Raw genomic sequence first — 18,840 nt, 5'->3', positions numbered from 1 at the left:
TTTAAATTTTCCCAGTACCCTCAACTATAAAAACAAACACACTGGTCAGCTTTGACCACTGCACAAATAAGATGCACAGATAACAGCTAGGGCTGTTACGCAGAGAAACCCTGTCTTGAAAACCAAAAACTAAAAATTGGCGGGAAAAAAGGTCATACTTAAGACAGCTTTAATTTTTCTATTTGTGATACATTTTCAATATTGTTTTTTAAACTTTCTGTGTGTGTGTGTGTGTGTGTGTGTGTGTGTGTGTATAAAATCCTGCATGTGGAGGTCAGAGGACAAGAAGCAGGACTCCTTCTGCTATGTGGGTTCTGGGGATCAAACTCAGGTCATCAGGCTTGGCTGCACGTGCCCCTGTCTACCAAGATATCTCACTAGCCCCTCAATACTGTTAACAAATGGATATGCATGACCATGCTAGGTGTGATACCTGGAAACACCTATGTGGCTGACTTCACTTTTCTCTAGGATAACATGCCGACAACTACTCTTACTTCAAGTGCCTTAAAGATCTATGACAGTGTTCTAATAAAGTAGTGGTATCTTTATTAGTCAGTAAGCAAGTGCTGGTAGACTACCAGGGGAAAAACAGCTGTATGGCTGAGCATTGAAGAGTTTTCAAAAATCACTCAAAGGCAAGCAAATAAAAATTGTCTGGTTATCTACTCACTGCCAGAGATAACCTCTGCAACTCGAGTGTTTAAAACTTCAATTCTGGGGCTGCTGAGACCATGGCTCAGGAGGCCAAGGTGGCTGCCGCCAAGCCTGAAGACTTGAGTTTAATCCCTGAGACTCACACAGTGGAAGGTGAGAAGAGACTCCTGCAAGTTGTCCTCTGACTTCCATATGTGTGCCACAGCATTCACACACACACACACACACACACACACACACAATTAAAAAACACAACAAAAAAGCCTTCCATTCAAGGGAAAAGTATACAACTCTAAATTAAAAAAAAAAAAAAAAAAAAAACAAAGCAAAAAACCCTAAATCAATTCCCTAATAAGTAACACATTTTCCCGGTAGGTAAATTTTACTGTTAAATCTATACCTTACTATTCTCCCATTTAAATTAAAGCAAGGTAAAAGAAAAACCTTTTTACTGAATATTAAGAAACAGTCTTACTATATTTGATTGTATATACCATGAATAGTAAAGTATTTCATCTAAAACACCATTTAAATTTTCCCAGTACCCTCAAGTATAAAAACAAACACCCACACAACTGGTCAGCTTTTACCACTAAACAAATAAGATGCAAGTACCAACTAGTTAAGAGCAAGGAACCTTCACAGTCAGTAGAACTTATCCTGTCTTAACTTTGCAGTTCTCAGATTTTTTGATATTTCTCTGACATTCAAAGCGTAAAGCTGACATGTTATTAGAAGTAAGTTGCGACATCATAATTGCGCTTGCTTGCATTTGTGTAATGGCTACAAAGTTGATACAACGAAATGCAATTGATGTTTCCATCTCCCAACAATCAAAGATGGAGTCAGGACAGCTCCCTCGCAAAAAGAGGGCAGTTGGCTTCTGAGAGGCAGAACAACGTCAAGTCAGGGAAACCTGTCAAACACCTAGGAGGACACCAAGGAGTTCAAAAGAAACACTCATTTCCTTCAACACGGTGGGAAAATCCCGGTGGCTCACAGAAAGCCTCGGAAAGTTTGGTTTGGCTGATTGCATCTTGTTTTCTTTCCAACATCAGTACCGGGCCTGGAGGACTTTTCCTCCCCCCCGGGAAACCGCGAGTCCTCCCGCACCCGGCTCCGGGTTGGACGCCTCCGGGCCAGCGGCGGGGTGGCCGTCCGGGGCTAGCTCCCGACTCCACAATGGAGCTCGCCCCCGCGCACGCCCACTCCAGGAGGGCCATTTCCCTTTTCCTGCCCAGATGCTGTCCGCCCGCTCCAGCGCGTCGCTCCCCACCTGCGGCGCGCGACCCCGAGGAAGTGGCCGTGCGGGCCCAAAGGAGGACCCCTGGGCGCCCGGCCCCGGAGGACGCGCGGTGTCGGGGCGCAGAGGCTGTGCCGCCCTGCCTCGACTTCCCTCCCTTCCCGCGGCGGCGAGACTCCTCGGCCCACACTCACCCTTTCACCACAAAGAAGGGGTCCTCCATGGACATGGCGCCCAGCCCGGCAGCCCGAGCCCTCCCTGAGGTCTCCCGCAGCCAGCGCCTCGGCCGGGGTGACCCGGAGCAGCGGTGCGCGCAAACCAGGGTGCCCGTCGGTCGCCGGTCCAGCACTCGGTCAGCGCCGGGGGCCGAATCCCACTCCAAGCCGGCCCCCGCGGCAGCCTCCTCCCCCGGCACCTCCGGCGCCTGGCCCCGCCCCCACGGCCGCAGCCGCGACCAATCATGAATGCGTACCTCAGCTCCACTTCCGCACTCCTAGCTCACGTGACCCAGATCGCCCAGGCTCTGGGCCAAGGAGGGGCGGGGCTTGGGCCTAGCGTCACTGGGCCCGAGAGGCGGGGCTCTGGGAGGTAGGGGAGGTCTTCTGCCTCTACTAAAGAGGGAAGGCTATGGGGATTTTAGCAGTTGCTGAATCTGTTTGCGTAGACCTCTTGTCTTTCCTCCACTTTTAAGATTTGCTTTTCACGCCATGTGATTTACGTGCCCATCTCATCCTCGACTTGCACTCTAGGATTCTCAGATAACCTGATTATGATGAAGTCTTAGGTCATGTAGTGTGTAAAGGCTGTAAACATCCTCAGTATTCTTTGGGGGACGACCCTATTGTTTCTATTTTGTGAGAGGCTTCAGTCTCGCCTGTACAGGGTCACATGATCCAGACATACAGAACCACAGATCCTGGCCACTTTCCCCAAAATGGACAGTACTATCTTTTGAAATACATTCTGAAAATGAACTTCCCAGCAGAGAACTGAAGGGCAAAGGAGCCAAGCAGGGTAACTTCCTCTGAATCGTGATTCTAAAACGTCCGAAAAACATTTTATCTGGCACAATCAGTGAAGTGGAATTTTCAACACGCTGTACATAGCTTTCATGGTGAAGTACTGTGACCTTTCATTGCTGATAACCGCTGAGCGCTTACTGTGTGTTGGGCAGGATTCTAAGTTACTTCACTATCTTCCGTAAAGTAATTACATTTATTTATTATCTACATTTTATGAATGAACCTTCTGAGACTCTGTGAGGTTAAGTGACTTGCCCCAAGTCCCTAGTCTCTTTGGACTTTACATCAGACACGTCTCTTTTGAACCTGTAGTCCCTCATTCAATTCCTCGTCTTTAAGATGTAAACTAGCCAGGCAGTAGTGGCACAAACCTCAAATCCCAGCACTCAGATCTCTGTGAGTTCGAGGCCAGCATGGTCTACATAGCTACTTCTAGGACAGCCAAGGCTACACAAAGAGACCCTGTCTCAGAAAAAAGAAGATGTACATAATACCTAGCTCTTGTGTTGTCGGGTAAACTCTGAGGCAGTATACTCGGGGGCAGCTGAAGGAAGCTGTTGTCCAGATGACAGTAAGGGAGAATGAAGGAGAAGGAGCAAATCAGATAGATGCTCCCAAGGAATACAAAACATAGTCCCTGGACATAATGGGAGAAGGGAAGAGAGACGTGAAAGGCGAAGACTGCAAGCTTCACTGGACTGAAGGAGCAATGGGTGGCAGATGTAGAGAAGGGGGCAGCTGGGAGAGTTGCAGGCTTTGGCTACCGACATACTGAGATGGGGAAATAAAAAATGTTGGTGTGACAATGACATCGGAAGAGCAGATGAGCTCAGGGATTACAAATGACACTTGGAGCTGATCCTTGAGTTTAAAACCTCAGCTCTGCCAGTTTGAGCAGCCATGTTTGAGCAAAGTCCCTAATTGTTCACTCTCCTTCCTGTGAATGGATGGCATAGTCACTAACATCTTTCTCCTCCAGTGTCTCACGGCCTGGGATGATCTGTGAAAAGGCCTTGGGACAAAGCCTAGCACACCTGAGCTTTTTCTCTGTTCAAGTAGGACTCAGAGATGAATACCCTCGATTTCAATGAGCTCTCAGGCCTGTGGGGAGGAGCATTCAGTTACAGATAATGAGAGGGCACAGGTAACCAGAGAAACGCACAGATAACAGAGCTGAGATACCAGTGTATTTGTGGCTGTATCTGGGCTGGAATGGGAGGTTCCTAAACAGCAGTTAACGGCAGGAGGGGTCAGTGATGTAGACCTGCAGAGCAGCCTCCTGAAGCCAGGGCAAAGAGCGTTGCTGGGGTAGACATGTCTGCTACATCAGGGAGACACAGCCCGACATGGTAGCTACCAACAGCCTGAGTCATTCCCTTTGGTGTTCAGGACCTCCACTCAGGTAGAGCCAGAATCTTAACTATACCTCAGAGGGATTTTCAGGATGAACTGTCATGAAATCAAGTTAGTAAATGTACTAAGTATTTAGAAATCAAGTTGTATAGGGAAGGGGCAGGCACAATCTGGAGACATGAATGTGCGCTCCTCCACAGAGAGCCACACTTGGATGTCTATATGGATGATTTTATGGCTTTGAGGGGTTTGAACTTCTCCAAGGATGTAATTTACAGGGTTTAAAGATTAAGCAAAGTCTAAAATTTATAGTGTAAAAGTTAAGTAGATATATGAACTTGTTAGTTTTTTTTTTAAAGAATTTTTTGTAGTAAATGAAGTTGTGAACTGATTTTATAAGGTGCATTGTTTAGTTTGGGGCTGAGAGATCTGGAGACAGCTCAGGGGTTAAGAGCTCTCATTACAGCCAGGTGGTGACGGCGCATACCTTTATTTAATCCCAGCACTTGGGAGGCAGAGGCAGGCAGATCTCTGTGAGTTCAAGGCCAGCCTGATCTACAGAGTGAGTTTCAAGACAGTAAGGGCTACACAGAGAAGCCTTGCTGTGGGGGCGGGGGGTAGGTAATAGTTTCACTAAGGTTAGTAAGTACTTGCCACCAAGCCTGAGGTCTTCAATACAGTGCCCAGAATCCACATGATAGAAGGAGAGAACTGATGCCTGAAAAATGCCCTCTGACCACTGTAGTTGTTTTTTTTTACTCTTTGGGGGCCTGCCACTCAGCTCCCAAATAAATAAACAAACAGAGACTTATTCTTACTTATGAATGCCTGGCCTTAGCTTGGCTTACTTCTAGCCAGCTTTCCTTAATTTAAATGATACCATCTATCTTTTGCCTTTGGTCTTTTACCTTTCTCTGCTCTACATATCTCTTTTTCCTTCTTACTCTGTTGCTGGCTGTGTAGCTGGCCCCTGGCATCCTCCTGTCCCTCTCCATTTCTTCTATTTTCTCCCTCCTCTTCTTCTATTTATCCTCTCTGCTTAGCAGCCCCACCTATTTCTCTCTCCTACCTAGCTGTTGGCCGTTCTGCTCTTTATTAGACCAATCAGGTGTTTTAGGCAGGCAAAGTAACACAGCTTAACCAAGTAAAACAAATGCAACATAGAAGAATGCAATACATATTTGCACCATTAAACAAATATTCTGCAGCATAAATGAATGTAACACACCTTCAACTAATATTCCACAATAGACCACCACATATTCATTGTGCTATGTATATGCACAAGTATACACACACATACACACATACATGTAAATAAATGTAACTTTTAAATTAACAAAATTAAAATTAACAGACTAGTTCATTTGCTATTCTTAACATCTGCATTGAGATGTCTTTAAGAAAACACACGCTATCTTTATAGGCAATTCTTTTATCCTTTGTGTTCAAGTTCCTTGATTCTGTCAGCAGGAAAGGAAAACTAGATCCCAGAGTAGGGAGGGTCTTTTTCCGAATGGTTCATGAATTTCCCTTGTATTTCTGTCATGCCTGGGAAGGAGCAGGCAGCAGGAGCTAAGGCTGCAGGTGGGCAGGGCTAGCTGGTTGGGAGAGCTGAATACTGTGTGTTCTGTCCTGTAAGCCTAGGAATGGCTGGATCAGACTGACTACTGTGATTTGAATGAGAATGGCCCCCATATGCTCATACATCCGAATGCTTGTTCTCCAGTTAATGGAGCTGTTTGGGAAGGATGAAGAGGTGTGGTCTTGTTGGCAGAGGTGTGAGGACTTTGAATTTCGAAAGCCCACACTATTCCCAGCTAGCACTCCCCACCTTCTTGTTGTCTCCACACGTAAGCTCTGAGCTGCAGCTCTAGTGCTGTGCTTACACGCCTGCTGCTGTGCTCCCCACCATGATCATGGACCCTATATCCTCTGGAGCTGTGAGCCCCAAATGAAATGCTTTCTTTTGTAAGTTGCCTTGGTCATGGTGTCTCTTCATATCAACAGAAAAGTAACTAAGACACTAGCATTGAGACAGATATTGCAGCGGCTAGAAAGTCATGGTCCAGCCGGGCGGTGGTGGTGCAGGTCTTTAATCCCAGCACTCGGGAGGTAGAGGCAGGCAGATCTCTGTGAGTTCGAGGCTAGCCTGGGATACAGAGTAAGTTCCAGGACAGCCAGGACTGTTTCACAGAGAAACCCTGTCTCGAAAAAAACAAAAAACAGGCCGGGCGGTGGTGGTACACGCCTTTAATCACAGCACTCGGGAGGCAGAGCCAGGCGGATCTCTGTGAGTTCGAGGCCAGCCTGGGCTACAGAGTGAGATCCAGGAAAGGCACAAAAAGCTACACAGAGAAACCAAACCAAAAAAAAGAAAAAACAAAAAACAAAAACAAAAAGAAAAAGAAAGAAAGAAAGAAAGAAAAGAAAAAGAAAAAGAGAAAAAAAAGAAAGTTGTGGGGCTGGAGAGATGGCTCAGAGGTTAAGAACACTGGCTGTTCTTCCATAGGTCCTGAGTTCAATTCCCAGCAACCACATGGTGACTCACAACCATCTGTAATGAGATCTGGCTCCCTCTTCTGGCCTGTAAGAATACATGCAAACAGAACACTGTATACATAATAAATAAATAAATCTTAAAAGAAAAAATCCCCACCCCCACCCCCACCCCCCCCCAAAAAAAAAGAAAAGAAAAAAAATTTTTAAAAAAGAAAGAAAAGAAAGTCCTGGTCTAGAAAATGGACGGGAAGATCATGAGCCAGTGTGGAAATGAAGACATAGAGGGGGGATGCATTTGAGAAGAGGTATGGGGACCACAGAGGTAGACATGGTTGGTTCCTGATGCAGGAAAGTTGGTTAAAAGAAGATGAAAGGGCCAGTGAGAGGCTTGCAGGGTTTGGAGTTGTCAGTGAGTAGTAGTTAGTTGCATCCCCAAGAAAGAGTCTCCTACTGAGGAAAATCAGTGGAAGTGGGGGACAAAAGGGCTCATGGGAAGGGGAAGAATGTGATCAAAATATGTTATATGCATATATGAAAATGTCATAATGAAACAAATTATGTCTAATATATGCTAATAGAAACTGTTACTTTTTTTTAAAAGAAAGAGACTCCAGAAGGTGACCTGATTTAGTGTGTGTATACATTAGATTCATGCTGGTCTTTCCCACCCAACTGTGAGCTCCGGGAGGATCTGAGGACCATGTAAATGTCATCACCATATCGAGGGCTAGCACAGATCTTTATTCTCCAGCTTATGGTTTTATTAATTGAGCTACAAAGACATAAGAGTTTTACAAGTAGGAGCAGAGGATAGAGGGCAGCTGCTCAAGGAAGATTAATAATTAGGGTCTGGAAATAGTACCAGTAGTGGAAACAGCGGAGGACTGAGCAAGCATGTGTGCATGGGGGAGGGGGGGCATCGCTCTCCTTCACCCTCTCAAACTAGAACTTGGCCTCCACTATCCAAGGAAAGGGAAGTTTTAGCTAAATGTGAGAAACAGAGGAAGTTATTTCTTTGTTTTCTGTGTTTTTGTGCCTCCTCTAATTTAGCAGGTCCCAGGTCTTGGGTGAGAAACAATGCTTGGGAACAATGCTCAGCAAATAGCCATCGCCTTCCACACGCCCACTCTGCGGGGCCGCCGCCGCCACACACACACACACACACACACACACACACACACACACACACACACCCGCCCTCTCCAAAAGAATGAAGATTTCTTAGAGAGTAAAAGATCCACAGGGTAGGTAGATGCTTTGGGGTAGAGCGGCAAACTTTGTGGATTGCTAAAAATACTCTGTATTTTGACAAAGGTGTGGAGTACAAGAGTGCATTTATTTGTCAGAATTCACCCAACCATGCTACTAAAATTCTGTTCAGCTTGCTGAGGAAGGCTAACATACCAACTCCATTTTCTATGGAGCCCTTGAGAAAGTTTCCTGGGGAAACTCTGGTCCCTGAGTGGGTCTCCAAAATTAGGGGAGCGAATGGTGGGGAGAGCGCACTGGGTCCTGCCGAGATAGGGTGTGTAGAAATAAAGATACGACAATGCAAAAAATAGGGCGCAGGTGTCAGCGCCACAGAGCTGTGGGGATGAGGACCAGAGAAGATCACATCATAGCTCATAACCACAATGGATGCCAGGATCGAGGCTTAAATACGGGGCCAGTGGTGTGCATAGTTAAGTAATCATCTTCAAAGTGTAGTCTTGCCCATCACTGACCTAACATTGTCTCAGCTCAATCTTTCCTACAACATGGTCTGATAAGTTGTCAGACCATACGAAATCTCTTTCCTGGAAACAAAGTTCCTCCTTAGAAAACAAACAAAAAAAGCTGGGTGTTGTGGCACTCCCCTTTAATCCCAGCACTCAGGAGGCAGGTGGATCTCTGAGTTCCAGTCCAGCCTGGTCTACAGAGCTGAGTTCCAGAAACATCCAGGACTGCACAGAGAAACTCTGTCTCGAAAAACCAGAAACAAAATGAAACAAAGTGTCTCCTCTGGCTGGCACCAGGCTTCAGCCTTCTCCTTCTCCCAGCGTGAGATTCCAGGGGAAATTCCTATTTCTTGCTGATCATTGTTTCCATAGTCTGAGAGCCAAAGGGAGGGGCACAAATGTCTCTTTAAAATATCCCCATTCCTGTTGGACTGGTTACAAAAAAAACCTCTACCCCTACAAGGAATCTCTTCTACTCTAAAAAGGAAGCAATAACATTCAGCCTCCTTCCTTATAAGTTGTTGTAAGTATCTAATGTGCTCATATATATGAATGCATTTTACAAAGTATGAAATACTGGAGATCATCCAAACTCATTTTTAATATTACTTTTTAATTTGTGGTAAAAATACTCAAAACCTAAAATCTATCATCTTAAATGTGTGTATGGATGTTTTTGTGTGTCCAGTGGTGTCATTCCTCAGGTATTGACCACCTTGTCTTCTGATCACCCTGGACCTTACCAATTAGACTGAGCCAGCCAGCCTTCGAGCTCCAGGGATCTGCTTGCTTCTGCTTCCTCAGCACTGAGCTCATAAGCACACGCCACCACACCCAGTTTTGTCACCTGTGTTCTAGGGTTCAAACCTGGTGGTCCTCATGCTTGTGTGGTAAGTGCTTAACCAACTAAGGCGACTCCTTAGCTTCTCTCAGGCATTTTGAAGTGTAGAGTGATACAACCCATCTCCAGAAATACGTCGATCTTGTACCCATGAAATGATTCCTCACTGTCCCCTTCCCCCAATCTCTGACATCAACTACCCTACTTCCTGCATCTCTGAATTTGACTGTTCTAGGTACCTCTGATGAGTGTATTCAGACAGGATCTGTCTTTCTGTGATTTTCTGTTGTAAGCAGACTTTCTCTGTTCCCTCCAACCAGCTCCACACAGAGCCTTAGTACTAATTATAAATGCTCCACTGATAGCTTAGGCTTGTTACTAACTAGCTCTTACAACTTAAACTAGCCCATATTTGTTATCTATGTTCAACCACATGGCTCAGCAACTTTTCTCAGCATGACAAGTGTAAGTAAATTTGTTGCAACTCTGTGGGTTTGATCCCAGATTTTGGCACCAAAATGTGAGTTTTGCAACTCTGGGGAAATGTATCCTGACTACTTGGGGAGTCAGACACCACCTTGAGCTGCTTAGGACATCTCTGATGGCTGGAGCTGCAAAGAAACAGCTCAGCCCTGGAAGGGAAGTTTTTCTGACTGCTCAGGAGAGTCACGCCTGGAACTGCTTCAGCAGGGAAAGGTATCCTGACTGTTTGGGAAAGTCAGGCTATATATACCTAGTGTGATGGGGCATGGTCTTCCTGCAGAATATAGCAATCCTGCTCCTCTCCTGGAGAGCCGCTACACCTGGGCTTTGCTCAGCCCCCACTTAAGGGGGCTTTCTAGCAGAGCTCTGCTTCTCTGGCCTAAGATACTGCTTCTTTTGCTTCACCCTGCAAAGGAGGAAACCCCTGCAGAAATGTAGCAAACTCCTCCAGCTCTGGAGAAAAGTGTTGCTTTTTCAGCTTTCTCTTGCTCTGTCCACTGAGGGACATCTCGGCAAGGATCTTCTCTACTCCAGTGAATGAAGATCTTCACACCCAAAAGTCTTTTGAGAAAGAGATTTATTTGGGAAGGAGGAGTCCAGGAGAGTAGCTGCTTCTACCATGGTGGAGAGAATACCTTTTTTTTTTAATTGACCAGGCAAGGAAGTTAATATAGGATGTCTTGGAGACAGCGTCAACTAGGGGTTGACTTGGGGCCCAGGGTTCTACTGTCCTGCTCTGTGATTGGTTGGTTTCACAAGTCAGTTGGCCAGGGGCAGAGATGGCTCTGATTTCAGAGCCAAACTGTGTTTCTTTCACTGGCCTTATCCGAGCCATCTTTCCCTAGTTCTGGGCTCCAGGGCCAGGTTGGGTTTCTTTAGCCAGCCCCTTTTCTCTACAGCAAGTTCATCTCCTACTTCCTCTGAGTCTGGCTGGTGACTCCACCCTTCTTCTTCCCAGCATTCTCAGTCTGCTTTCCTGCCTAACCTCTTCCTGCTTAGCTATTGGCCGGTTAGCTTTTTAGTAAACCAATGAGAGCAATGCAGCTTCACAGTGTACAAAAGGATTATTCCACAGCATTCTGTTTCTCCAGGCATAGTGTTGGCAAGGTTCACTCATGGTATAGTGCATTTCAGAATTCCACCACCAAAGCCGAATAATGTTTGCCACCCTCTATTTGTCTATTCACCCATCATGGGACAATTGGATTGCTTTCAAGTTTTGGTAATTGTGAATAATGATGCTTTGAGCACAAATGTATAGGTATTTCTTCAATACCCTGCCTTTAACTATTTTGAATATAAACAGTAACTAAAAGTTGAATTGCTGGATTATATGGTATTATATGGTAAGTCCTTTTTTTTTCTTTCCCTTTGGAGGGACTATTTTCATAGTGGTTATATCATGCCACTATGCACTTCCCATAGTAGTGCTCATGGATTCTAGTTTTTCCATATCCTTGCCAACACTTGTTATTTTCTGGTCTGTTTAAGTAGCAGCCAGCCTACTGGGTGTGAGGTTGTATCTTGCGGTTGTGATTTTCATTTCCCTAATGATGAATGGCATTGAGAATCTTCTCATGTGTTCAGGAGCCCTTTTGGCTTGTCAAATCCCTGGCCTGTTTTTTAACTGGGTTGTTTGTTCTGTTGAGTTCATGCTAAGTCTTTTGTGAAGGAAAGGGTACTATGGTTATAAGATGTCATACTTTTTATCATTATTGCAACCTTGACAAAAAATTTATTTGCTTGTTTTTTTAAATTTGTATGTGTATTTGACTGAATGAGTTAATGTGTACCATGTACATGCAAAAGCTTTGTAGGTCAGACAAGAGAGTTGGATTCCCCTAGAACTGAAGTTATAGGAAGTTGTAAGCTGCCATATGAGTATTCCGAACTAAACATAGGTCCTCTGAAAGAGCAGGAAGCATTCTTAACCTCTGAGCCATCTCTCCAGTCCGCATTCCAACCTAATAACTATGAAGTCCATGTGCATTCTCTGGGTCATTCCATGAAATATTTTACTCATATTAAATTCCATTGATCTGGCTATAATTTTTCACATTTCTACCCAACAACGGGAGTGTGCACACACATGCGCACACTAGTTGTGTTTTCTTTCCACACTTTGGTTGTCATCAACATGTCTGCTCTTGCCTTCTACATGATGGTTTAACATAAACAAGGACCAATGTTAGTCAGTTTATATATTAAATGCTAAAAAGTGATGAATACGTTATGGAATGTTCACTTGATGGTCATTAGAAATGCTTAAAAGTATGTCACAACAAGGGAATGCCTTTAATAAAAAACAAAATCCAGGTGGTCACATATGAACAAAGAACCCCTGAAGATAGTGGTTTTAAATACTTTTTACAGTAAGGCAAGTTATTAACCAGTTTGATTTCCGGATGAATAGAGAACTGACCCACAGGTTGTCTCCTAACCTCTCCATGTACACCATGGCACTGGCACTCACACTTATAAACACAATAGTAATAAATACAATTTTTAAATTATGCGAAGAAAATAAATCTTGATTCTCATTGAACCTTAAGGAGCAGTAAAGTTACACCATTAAATAAGTATACGAATCTTGGGAAATATAAATTTGAAAAAGAACTTATAAAAGAACAATAGAACATGAAAGGGGGGCTCCTTAGGAAGTAGGAGAGGGGTCAATACAGAAGAAGGTTGGAGGAAGGTGTCTCAGGGTCTTATTACTGTGAAGAGACACCATGAGCACAGCAACTCTTATAAAGGAAAAAGTTTCATCAGGGCTAGCTTTCTGTTTCAGAGGTTTGGTCCATTATTGCCATGGTGAGAAGCATGGCAGCACACAAGCGGACATAATGCTGGAGAAGTGGCTGAGACTTCTACATATGGATCAGCAGCAGCAGGAAGAGAGAGCGACACTGGGCATGGCTTGAGCATCTGAAACCTCAAAGCTGCCCCCTGTGACACACTTCCTCCAATAAGGCCATACCTACTCCAACAAGGCCACACATCCTAATCCTTTCAAATAGTGCCACTCCTTATGAGTCTATGGGGGACATTTTCATTCAAACCACCACAGAGGGTCTTTTATAAAGGAAAATATTTAATTGAGTGGCTTACAGTTCAGAGGTTCAGTCCATTATCATCATGGTGGGATATAGTTGGACTTTCTTTGGACTGCCAGCTCCCAAATAATGGCATGGAGACTTCTTATTAACTATGAAAGCATGGTCTTAGTTTAGGCTTGTTCGCAACTGTTATAACTTAAATCAACCTGTTTATATTAATCTACACTCTGCCACATGGCTTGTTACCTCTCCTCCATACTGAACATCTGACTTGCTCCACATCTCACTGGTGAATCTTGCATACCTCAGATTCTTCCCAGAGTTCCTCTCTCTCCCTGGAAGTCCTGCCTGTCCTCTCCTGCCTAGCTATTGACCTTTCAGTTCTTTATTAAACCAATCAGAAGGTGTCTTGGCAGAGACACATCTTCACAGTGTACAGAAAGATTGTCCCCACCACAGTGGGACATAGTGGCATGCAGGCAGACATGGTGCTAGAGCGGTAGCTAAAAGTTCTACATCTTGTGCAGGTAACAGGAAGTGAACTGAGACACTGGATGAGATGAGCGTCTATGAGACCTGAAAGCCCACCCCCAGTGACACACTTCCTCCAACAAGGCCACACCGCCTGATCCTTCTAATCCTCCTAAAACAGTTCACCATCTGGGGACTAAGCCAGCAAACATGCCCCCATGGAGGCATTATTCAAACCACCACATTGCATTCTCTGGCCCCCGTAATTGTGCAGCCACACATAATGTGAAATGTGTATAGTTCAGCTTCAGTAGTCCCCATAGTTATTTACATTCTCAATACTGTTTAAAAGTTCAAAGTCTCTTCTGAGACTCCAGGTAATCTCTTAACTGTAACATGAAAATTAAAAAAAAAAAAAAAAGCAGACCACTGGACAGTGGTGGTGCACATCTTTAATCTCAGCACTCAAGAGGCAGAGGCAGGTGGATCTCTGGGTTCTAGGCCAGCCTGGTCTACAAAGTGAGTTCCAGAACAGCCAGGGCTACACAGAGAAACTCTGTCTTGGGGGAAAAAACAACAACAACAACAAAAACCAGACCACATATTTCCAACATACCATGGCACATAATATACATTACCATTCCAAAAGAGAGGAAAGGGGGCATAGTGAGGAAATACTAGACCAAAGCAAGACCTAAACCCAGCAGGGCAAACTCCAAACTCTGCATCTCCATTTCCAATGTCGAAGCTCTCTCCCGAACTCCAACTCCTTCCAGAAGTTCTGTCTGCTGCAACACAGTTTCTCTCTCTCCCTCTCTCCCTCTCTCCCTGTCTCCCTCCCTCTCCCTCTCTCCCTCCAGGGCTGGTTCCACACCCCGCAGCTCTCCTTAACAGGCATGCCCCCACAGCTCTGGCATCTCCATCTTGGAGTCTCCAACTCAGTCCAGGCTTCACCTGCACAGACAGCTTCATGCCACGGCCTCTCCAAGCCTTCACTGAGGATTGTCTTGCCAAACCCGGGGCCCCAGCTGCTCCCCTTAACCACCGAGAAAGAGTCTATAACCCCTTTCCTGTGTCTTTCTTGATAAAGCCAGAACACAGCTGAAGCTGCCAAGTTTTTCTGCTTGCTGGGGCTGGAACCTGGGCCCCTCCCTGACTCTCATTTGCATAAGCTTTCTATTGTTGTTGGTTTCCTTTACTTTGATTCCTTTTCACAAGTTGGAAGCACAGCTGGGTGGGGTCTCGCCCGGAGGTCACCACTTCCTTTGTTCCATTTAGCATCAGGCTTTTCTTTAAACGTTTTTATCTCCTTGAGCACAGGACTTGGTGCCAACACTTCCAGGTGCTCTTTGTATTGTTTGTTTGTTTTTGTTTTTTGTTTGGTTGCTTTTTGACAGGGTCTCACTACGTAGCCCTGACTGTCCTGGAACTCACGATGTAGACCAGGCTGGCCTCAAACTTACGGAGGCCTGCCTCTGCCTCCTAAGTGCTGAAATTAAAGGCGCCATGCCTGGACTGTTTTGTTTTGGTCTTTTTTGAGACAGGGTCTCACTATTCCTGGTGCTCCTTTTTGCTCAAACATTTAGTTTTTCTCCTTTGCCTTGATTGTTCTGTTTCATTGTAGATCTGCATAAAAGTGATCACTAATAACCACAAGACACAGTCAGTACTAGGCTGTCTTGAAATCTCCTCTGCCAAAACCATTAATCCAAAACTCTTCAATTTTGCCTCATGCAGATTTTTAGGACAAGGGCAAAAAGCAACCACATTCTTTTTCTTTTTTTCTTTTTCTTTTATGTGCATTGGTGTTTGTCTCCATGTATGTCTGTGTGAGGGTGTCAGCTCTTGGAGTTACAGACAGTTGTTAGCTGCCATGTGGGTGCTGGGAATTGAACTCAGGTCCTCTGGAAGTGCTCTTAACCGCTGAGCCATCTCTCCAGCCCCACAACCATATTCTTTGCCAAAATATCTAGGCCAGACCGTAATATTCTTCCCTTCTGAAAACTCTTGAGCTGGCTTCTCATATGCCACATTGCTCTCAGGTACTACTAGGATGTCCTATTAAGCAGCACTTAAAGCGGCCAATCACTTTTCTAATCCAAAATCTCAAAGTCTTCTGTATTCCTCCAAATAACTCCATGATCAGGCCTGTCACAGCAATACCCCCACTTCTGGTACCATCTTCTGTTTGGGTTACTGTTCTCTTGCTATGAAGAGACAAAATGGTCAAGGCAACTCTTATAAGGAAGCACTTAATTGGGAGCTTGCTTACAGTTTCAGAATGTTAGACCACTGTAGTCGGAAGGTTTCTCCGGTCCTGCCCAGCCCCTCAGTCCTACAGCTGCTTATAAAATATAACTGTTCAGCCATTAGCTCAGGCTTATTACTGACTAGCTCTTACACTTAAATTAACCTATAATTCTTATCTATGTTTAGCCACGTAGCTTGGTACCTTTTCTCAGTCGTCCTGCCTTGTCTTCTTGCTTCCTCTGTGTCTGGCTGGCGACTCCTCACTCCACCCTCCCTCTTCCCAGAATTCTCCTAGTCTGCTCGTCCCGCCTATACTTCCTGCCTGGCTACTGGCCAATCAGTGTTTTATTAAACCAGTGTATCAGAGCATTATCCCACAGCAGTCCACTGTCATCATGGTGGGGAAACAGACAGGCATGGCACTGGACCAGTAGCTGAGAGCTTTACATCCTGATCTACTGGCAGCAAGCAGGGAGAGTGACACTGAGCCTGGCTTGGGCTTCTGAAACCTCAAAGCGACTAGTGACACACTTCCTCCAACAAGGCCACATGTACTGCCACAAGGTCATAGCTCCTAATCCTTCTCAAACAGTTCAGCTGGGGACTAAGCAAGCAAATAGATGAGCCTATGGAGCCAACATCATTCAAACCCCTGCACTGCCCAAATGAGAACTGAAGAAGGATGACGTCAATGGACATGTGAGACCGGATGGAGAAAAGGCCACGATGTCTTAACCTTACACAAAGAACTATAAGTAACTCTGGAAGGCTGGGAATGAGAGAGGCAGCCTTACCCAGGGAAGAGCACACCAATGGTTGTCCTTTGCCGAACAGTCATTCCTGAAAATATACATTCAGGTAATATTATACAGACTGAACAGGTTATATTTAGGAATATATATGTGTATGTGTGGAGTGCATGTGAGGGAGGAAAGAGAAGAGAGAAATGATGTAATCAACTTATAATCTCAAAAATAAAAAAAGGAAAACAAAATAAGGACTTATAAAGTTATGCCATTAAATATGTACATCAGTCCTCAGAAATCTAAATTTGAGAGAAACAATAGAGAACCACACATACATATACCTACATGCATATACACAATAAAATCATCAAAGAAACATATACTAAAATATACCAGGAATGGTATTCTCTGCTGAGTGATCCTACTCTTCACTAATTTGCAATTAGAATAAAATGATTTTACTCTAACTACTCCTTTCATAGTCCCTTTTAAGAGTACAGTGTGCATTTTAGGGAACAAGCTACTAACAGAAAAAAATAAACCAATGGGAGCAAATACCTTGGCATGGAACTCAAGCACCATTGAACAATAACCAGAGGTCTCTGGGAGTGGCCCATGGGTACTTATAGTTCCTAGATGGAAAACCAAGAAGAAAACAAAGGAGAAAGGAAAGGAAGAAAGAAATACAAATGTCTGAGGAGTGGCCTTCAAATAATTTCATTTGGCCTTTTATGGGGAAAGGAAGACATAGCTAAAAGTGTCCTGTTTTTTAAAAAGCAAAAATGAGGTGGCTAAGCCAGGCAGTGGTGGTGCACATCTTTGATACCAGCACAGGCCAGCCTGGTCTACAGAGTGAGTCCAGGACAGCCAAGGCTACACAGAGAAATCCTATCTCGAAAAACAAAAACAAAACAAACAAACAAAAAAATGAAGTTGCTGAGAACAATATACTTACACTTCAGGAGGCCAGAGTTCTTCCAGGCAAAAGAAAATCAAATGTTGACACTTGAATTCTTCCTAGAGTGTCTGGGGTAGGATCTGTGCCTTCTCACTCCAGGTTCAGGGGCCGGCCAGCTGCACTCCTAGATTCATGCCCGGTCTGCCATTCACTGTTGCCATCTCTGCTTCTGCTATCACAGCTCCTTCTCAGATTCTGACCCTTTGCTTCCCTGTAATAAGAACCTTTGTGACCTGCTGTGGTATGGTCTGTATGTCAAATTGCTCTAATTGGTCAATAAATAAAACACTGTTTGGCCAGTGGCCAGGCAGGAAGTAGGTGGGACAAGGAGAGAGAATTCTGGGAAGCAGAAGGTGAAGGAGGGAGACACTGCCAGCTGCCGCCATGACCAGCAGCATGTGAAGACACCGGTAAGCCACCAGCCACGTGGCAAGGTATAGATTTATAAAGATGGGTTAATTTAAGCTATAAGAACAGTTAGCAAGAAGCCTGCCACAGCCATACAGTTTGTAAACAATATAAGACTCTGTGTTTACTTGGTTGGGTCTGAGCAGCGGTGGGACTGGCGGGTGACAAAGATTTGTCCTGACTGTGGGCAAGGCAGGAAAACTCTAGCTACAGTGACCCCACCCCCAATGGGAGAGATGACCCTACCCCTTGCCATGGGAACTGCCCTCCCCTCCATGGCATGGGCCTAGGAGAGCTGGCTCTAGTGGCCAGGCCTGACCAGCTCAGTTGCCACCCAGACCCACATCCTGGGCTTTGGGTTGGCCCACCCTATCGTCTACTCCACCTATGACCTGCTGGAGTGCACAGGGTCTCCATGAGTCAGGGTAACAGCAGGATGTCTGAGGGGAGTTTGGGTGAGGGTCCAGTGATGATGGCATGCCAGAGGCCTTGAACCAGACCCATGATTCATTGCAATGAACATTTTATTGGTGGGGCTGATTGGACAAAAGGGTCTACTGCGTGACACACCGAAGCTCCTGATGCCAGGATGAATAAAGAGGTGTTGGAAAGATGGAGGATCGAGGTGATTTGTTTGTTTGTTTTTAATTAATTTCCTGTGGGAGGGGCATGCTGCTGGGGTGAGGGGCAGATATGGAGGGACTGGGAGGTAAGTGAGATTAGGGTGCGTGATATGAAATTCCCAAACAGTCAATAAAGAATTATGTTTCAAAAAAGAAAACCTGGTGATTATACTGTGTCTACTAAATAATCCAGGGCCATCTCTCCACCTCGCTGTCTTTAATTCAATTGCATCTGCAAAGTCCCTTTTGCCATATAAAGTGCTACTGTAGTCAGATTCTGAGCTTTAGGGCAGGCCATCAGTCAACTCATCACTGGAGGAAACCAAGGTGTTTGATTCTACTGCCCCTCGTGTGCATGGTAAACAGAACCTTGCTGAGTCTTTCACAGTCCTGTGGGATACACACCGGATTCCTTTTAAAGTGGAAGATGCCCAGCCTAGTGCAACTTGAGATTCTGCCCCGTGTCAGAGAGCTGGGATCAAACCCAGGTCCCTGGATTGGAGCCA

At 45.0% G+C, this 18,840-nt stretch overlaps 1 protein-coding gene across 1 annotated transcript in view; it reads right to left on the bottom strand.

Moving 5' to 3' along the window:
• Positions 1 to 2,332, bottom strand: part of Stx6 (syntaxin 6) — a 46,328-nt gene extending 43,996 nt beyond the window's left edge. The window contains exon 1 of the mRNA XM_006985650.4: positions 2,095 to 2,332. Coding sequence (XP_006985712.1) covers positions 2,095 to 2,129 — 35 coding nt within the window. The 5' untranslated portion in view covers positions 2,130 to 2,332. The remainder of the gene's footprint in view (positions 1 to 2,094) is intronic.
• Positions 2,333 to 18,840: the final 16,508 nt, after the last annotated feature.

This window comes from Peromyscus maniculatus, chromosome 11 (assembly GCF_049852395.1).
Source record: "Peromyscus maniculatus bairdii isolate BWxNUB_F1_BW_parent chromosome 11, HU_Pman_BW_mat_3.1, whole genome shotgun sequence".
NCBI classification, from domain to species: Eukaryota; Metazoa; Chordata; class Mammalia; order Rodentia; family Cricetidae; genus Peromyscus; species Peromyscus maniculatus.
Note: the sequence above shows the minus strand (reverse complement) of the source record. Positions and strands in the feature narration are given on the sequence as shown.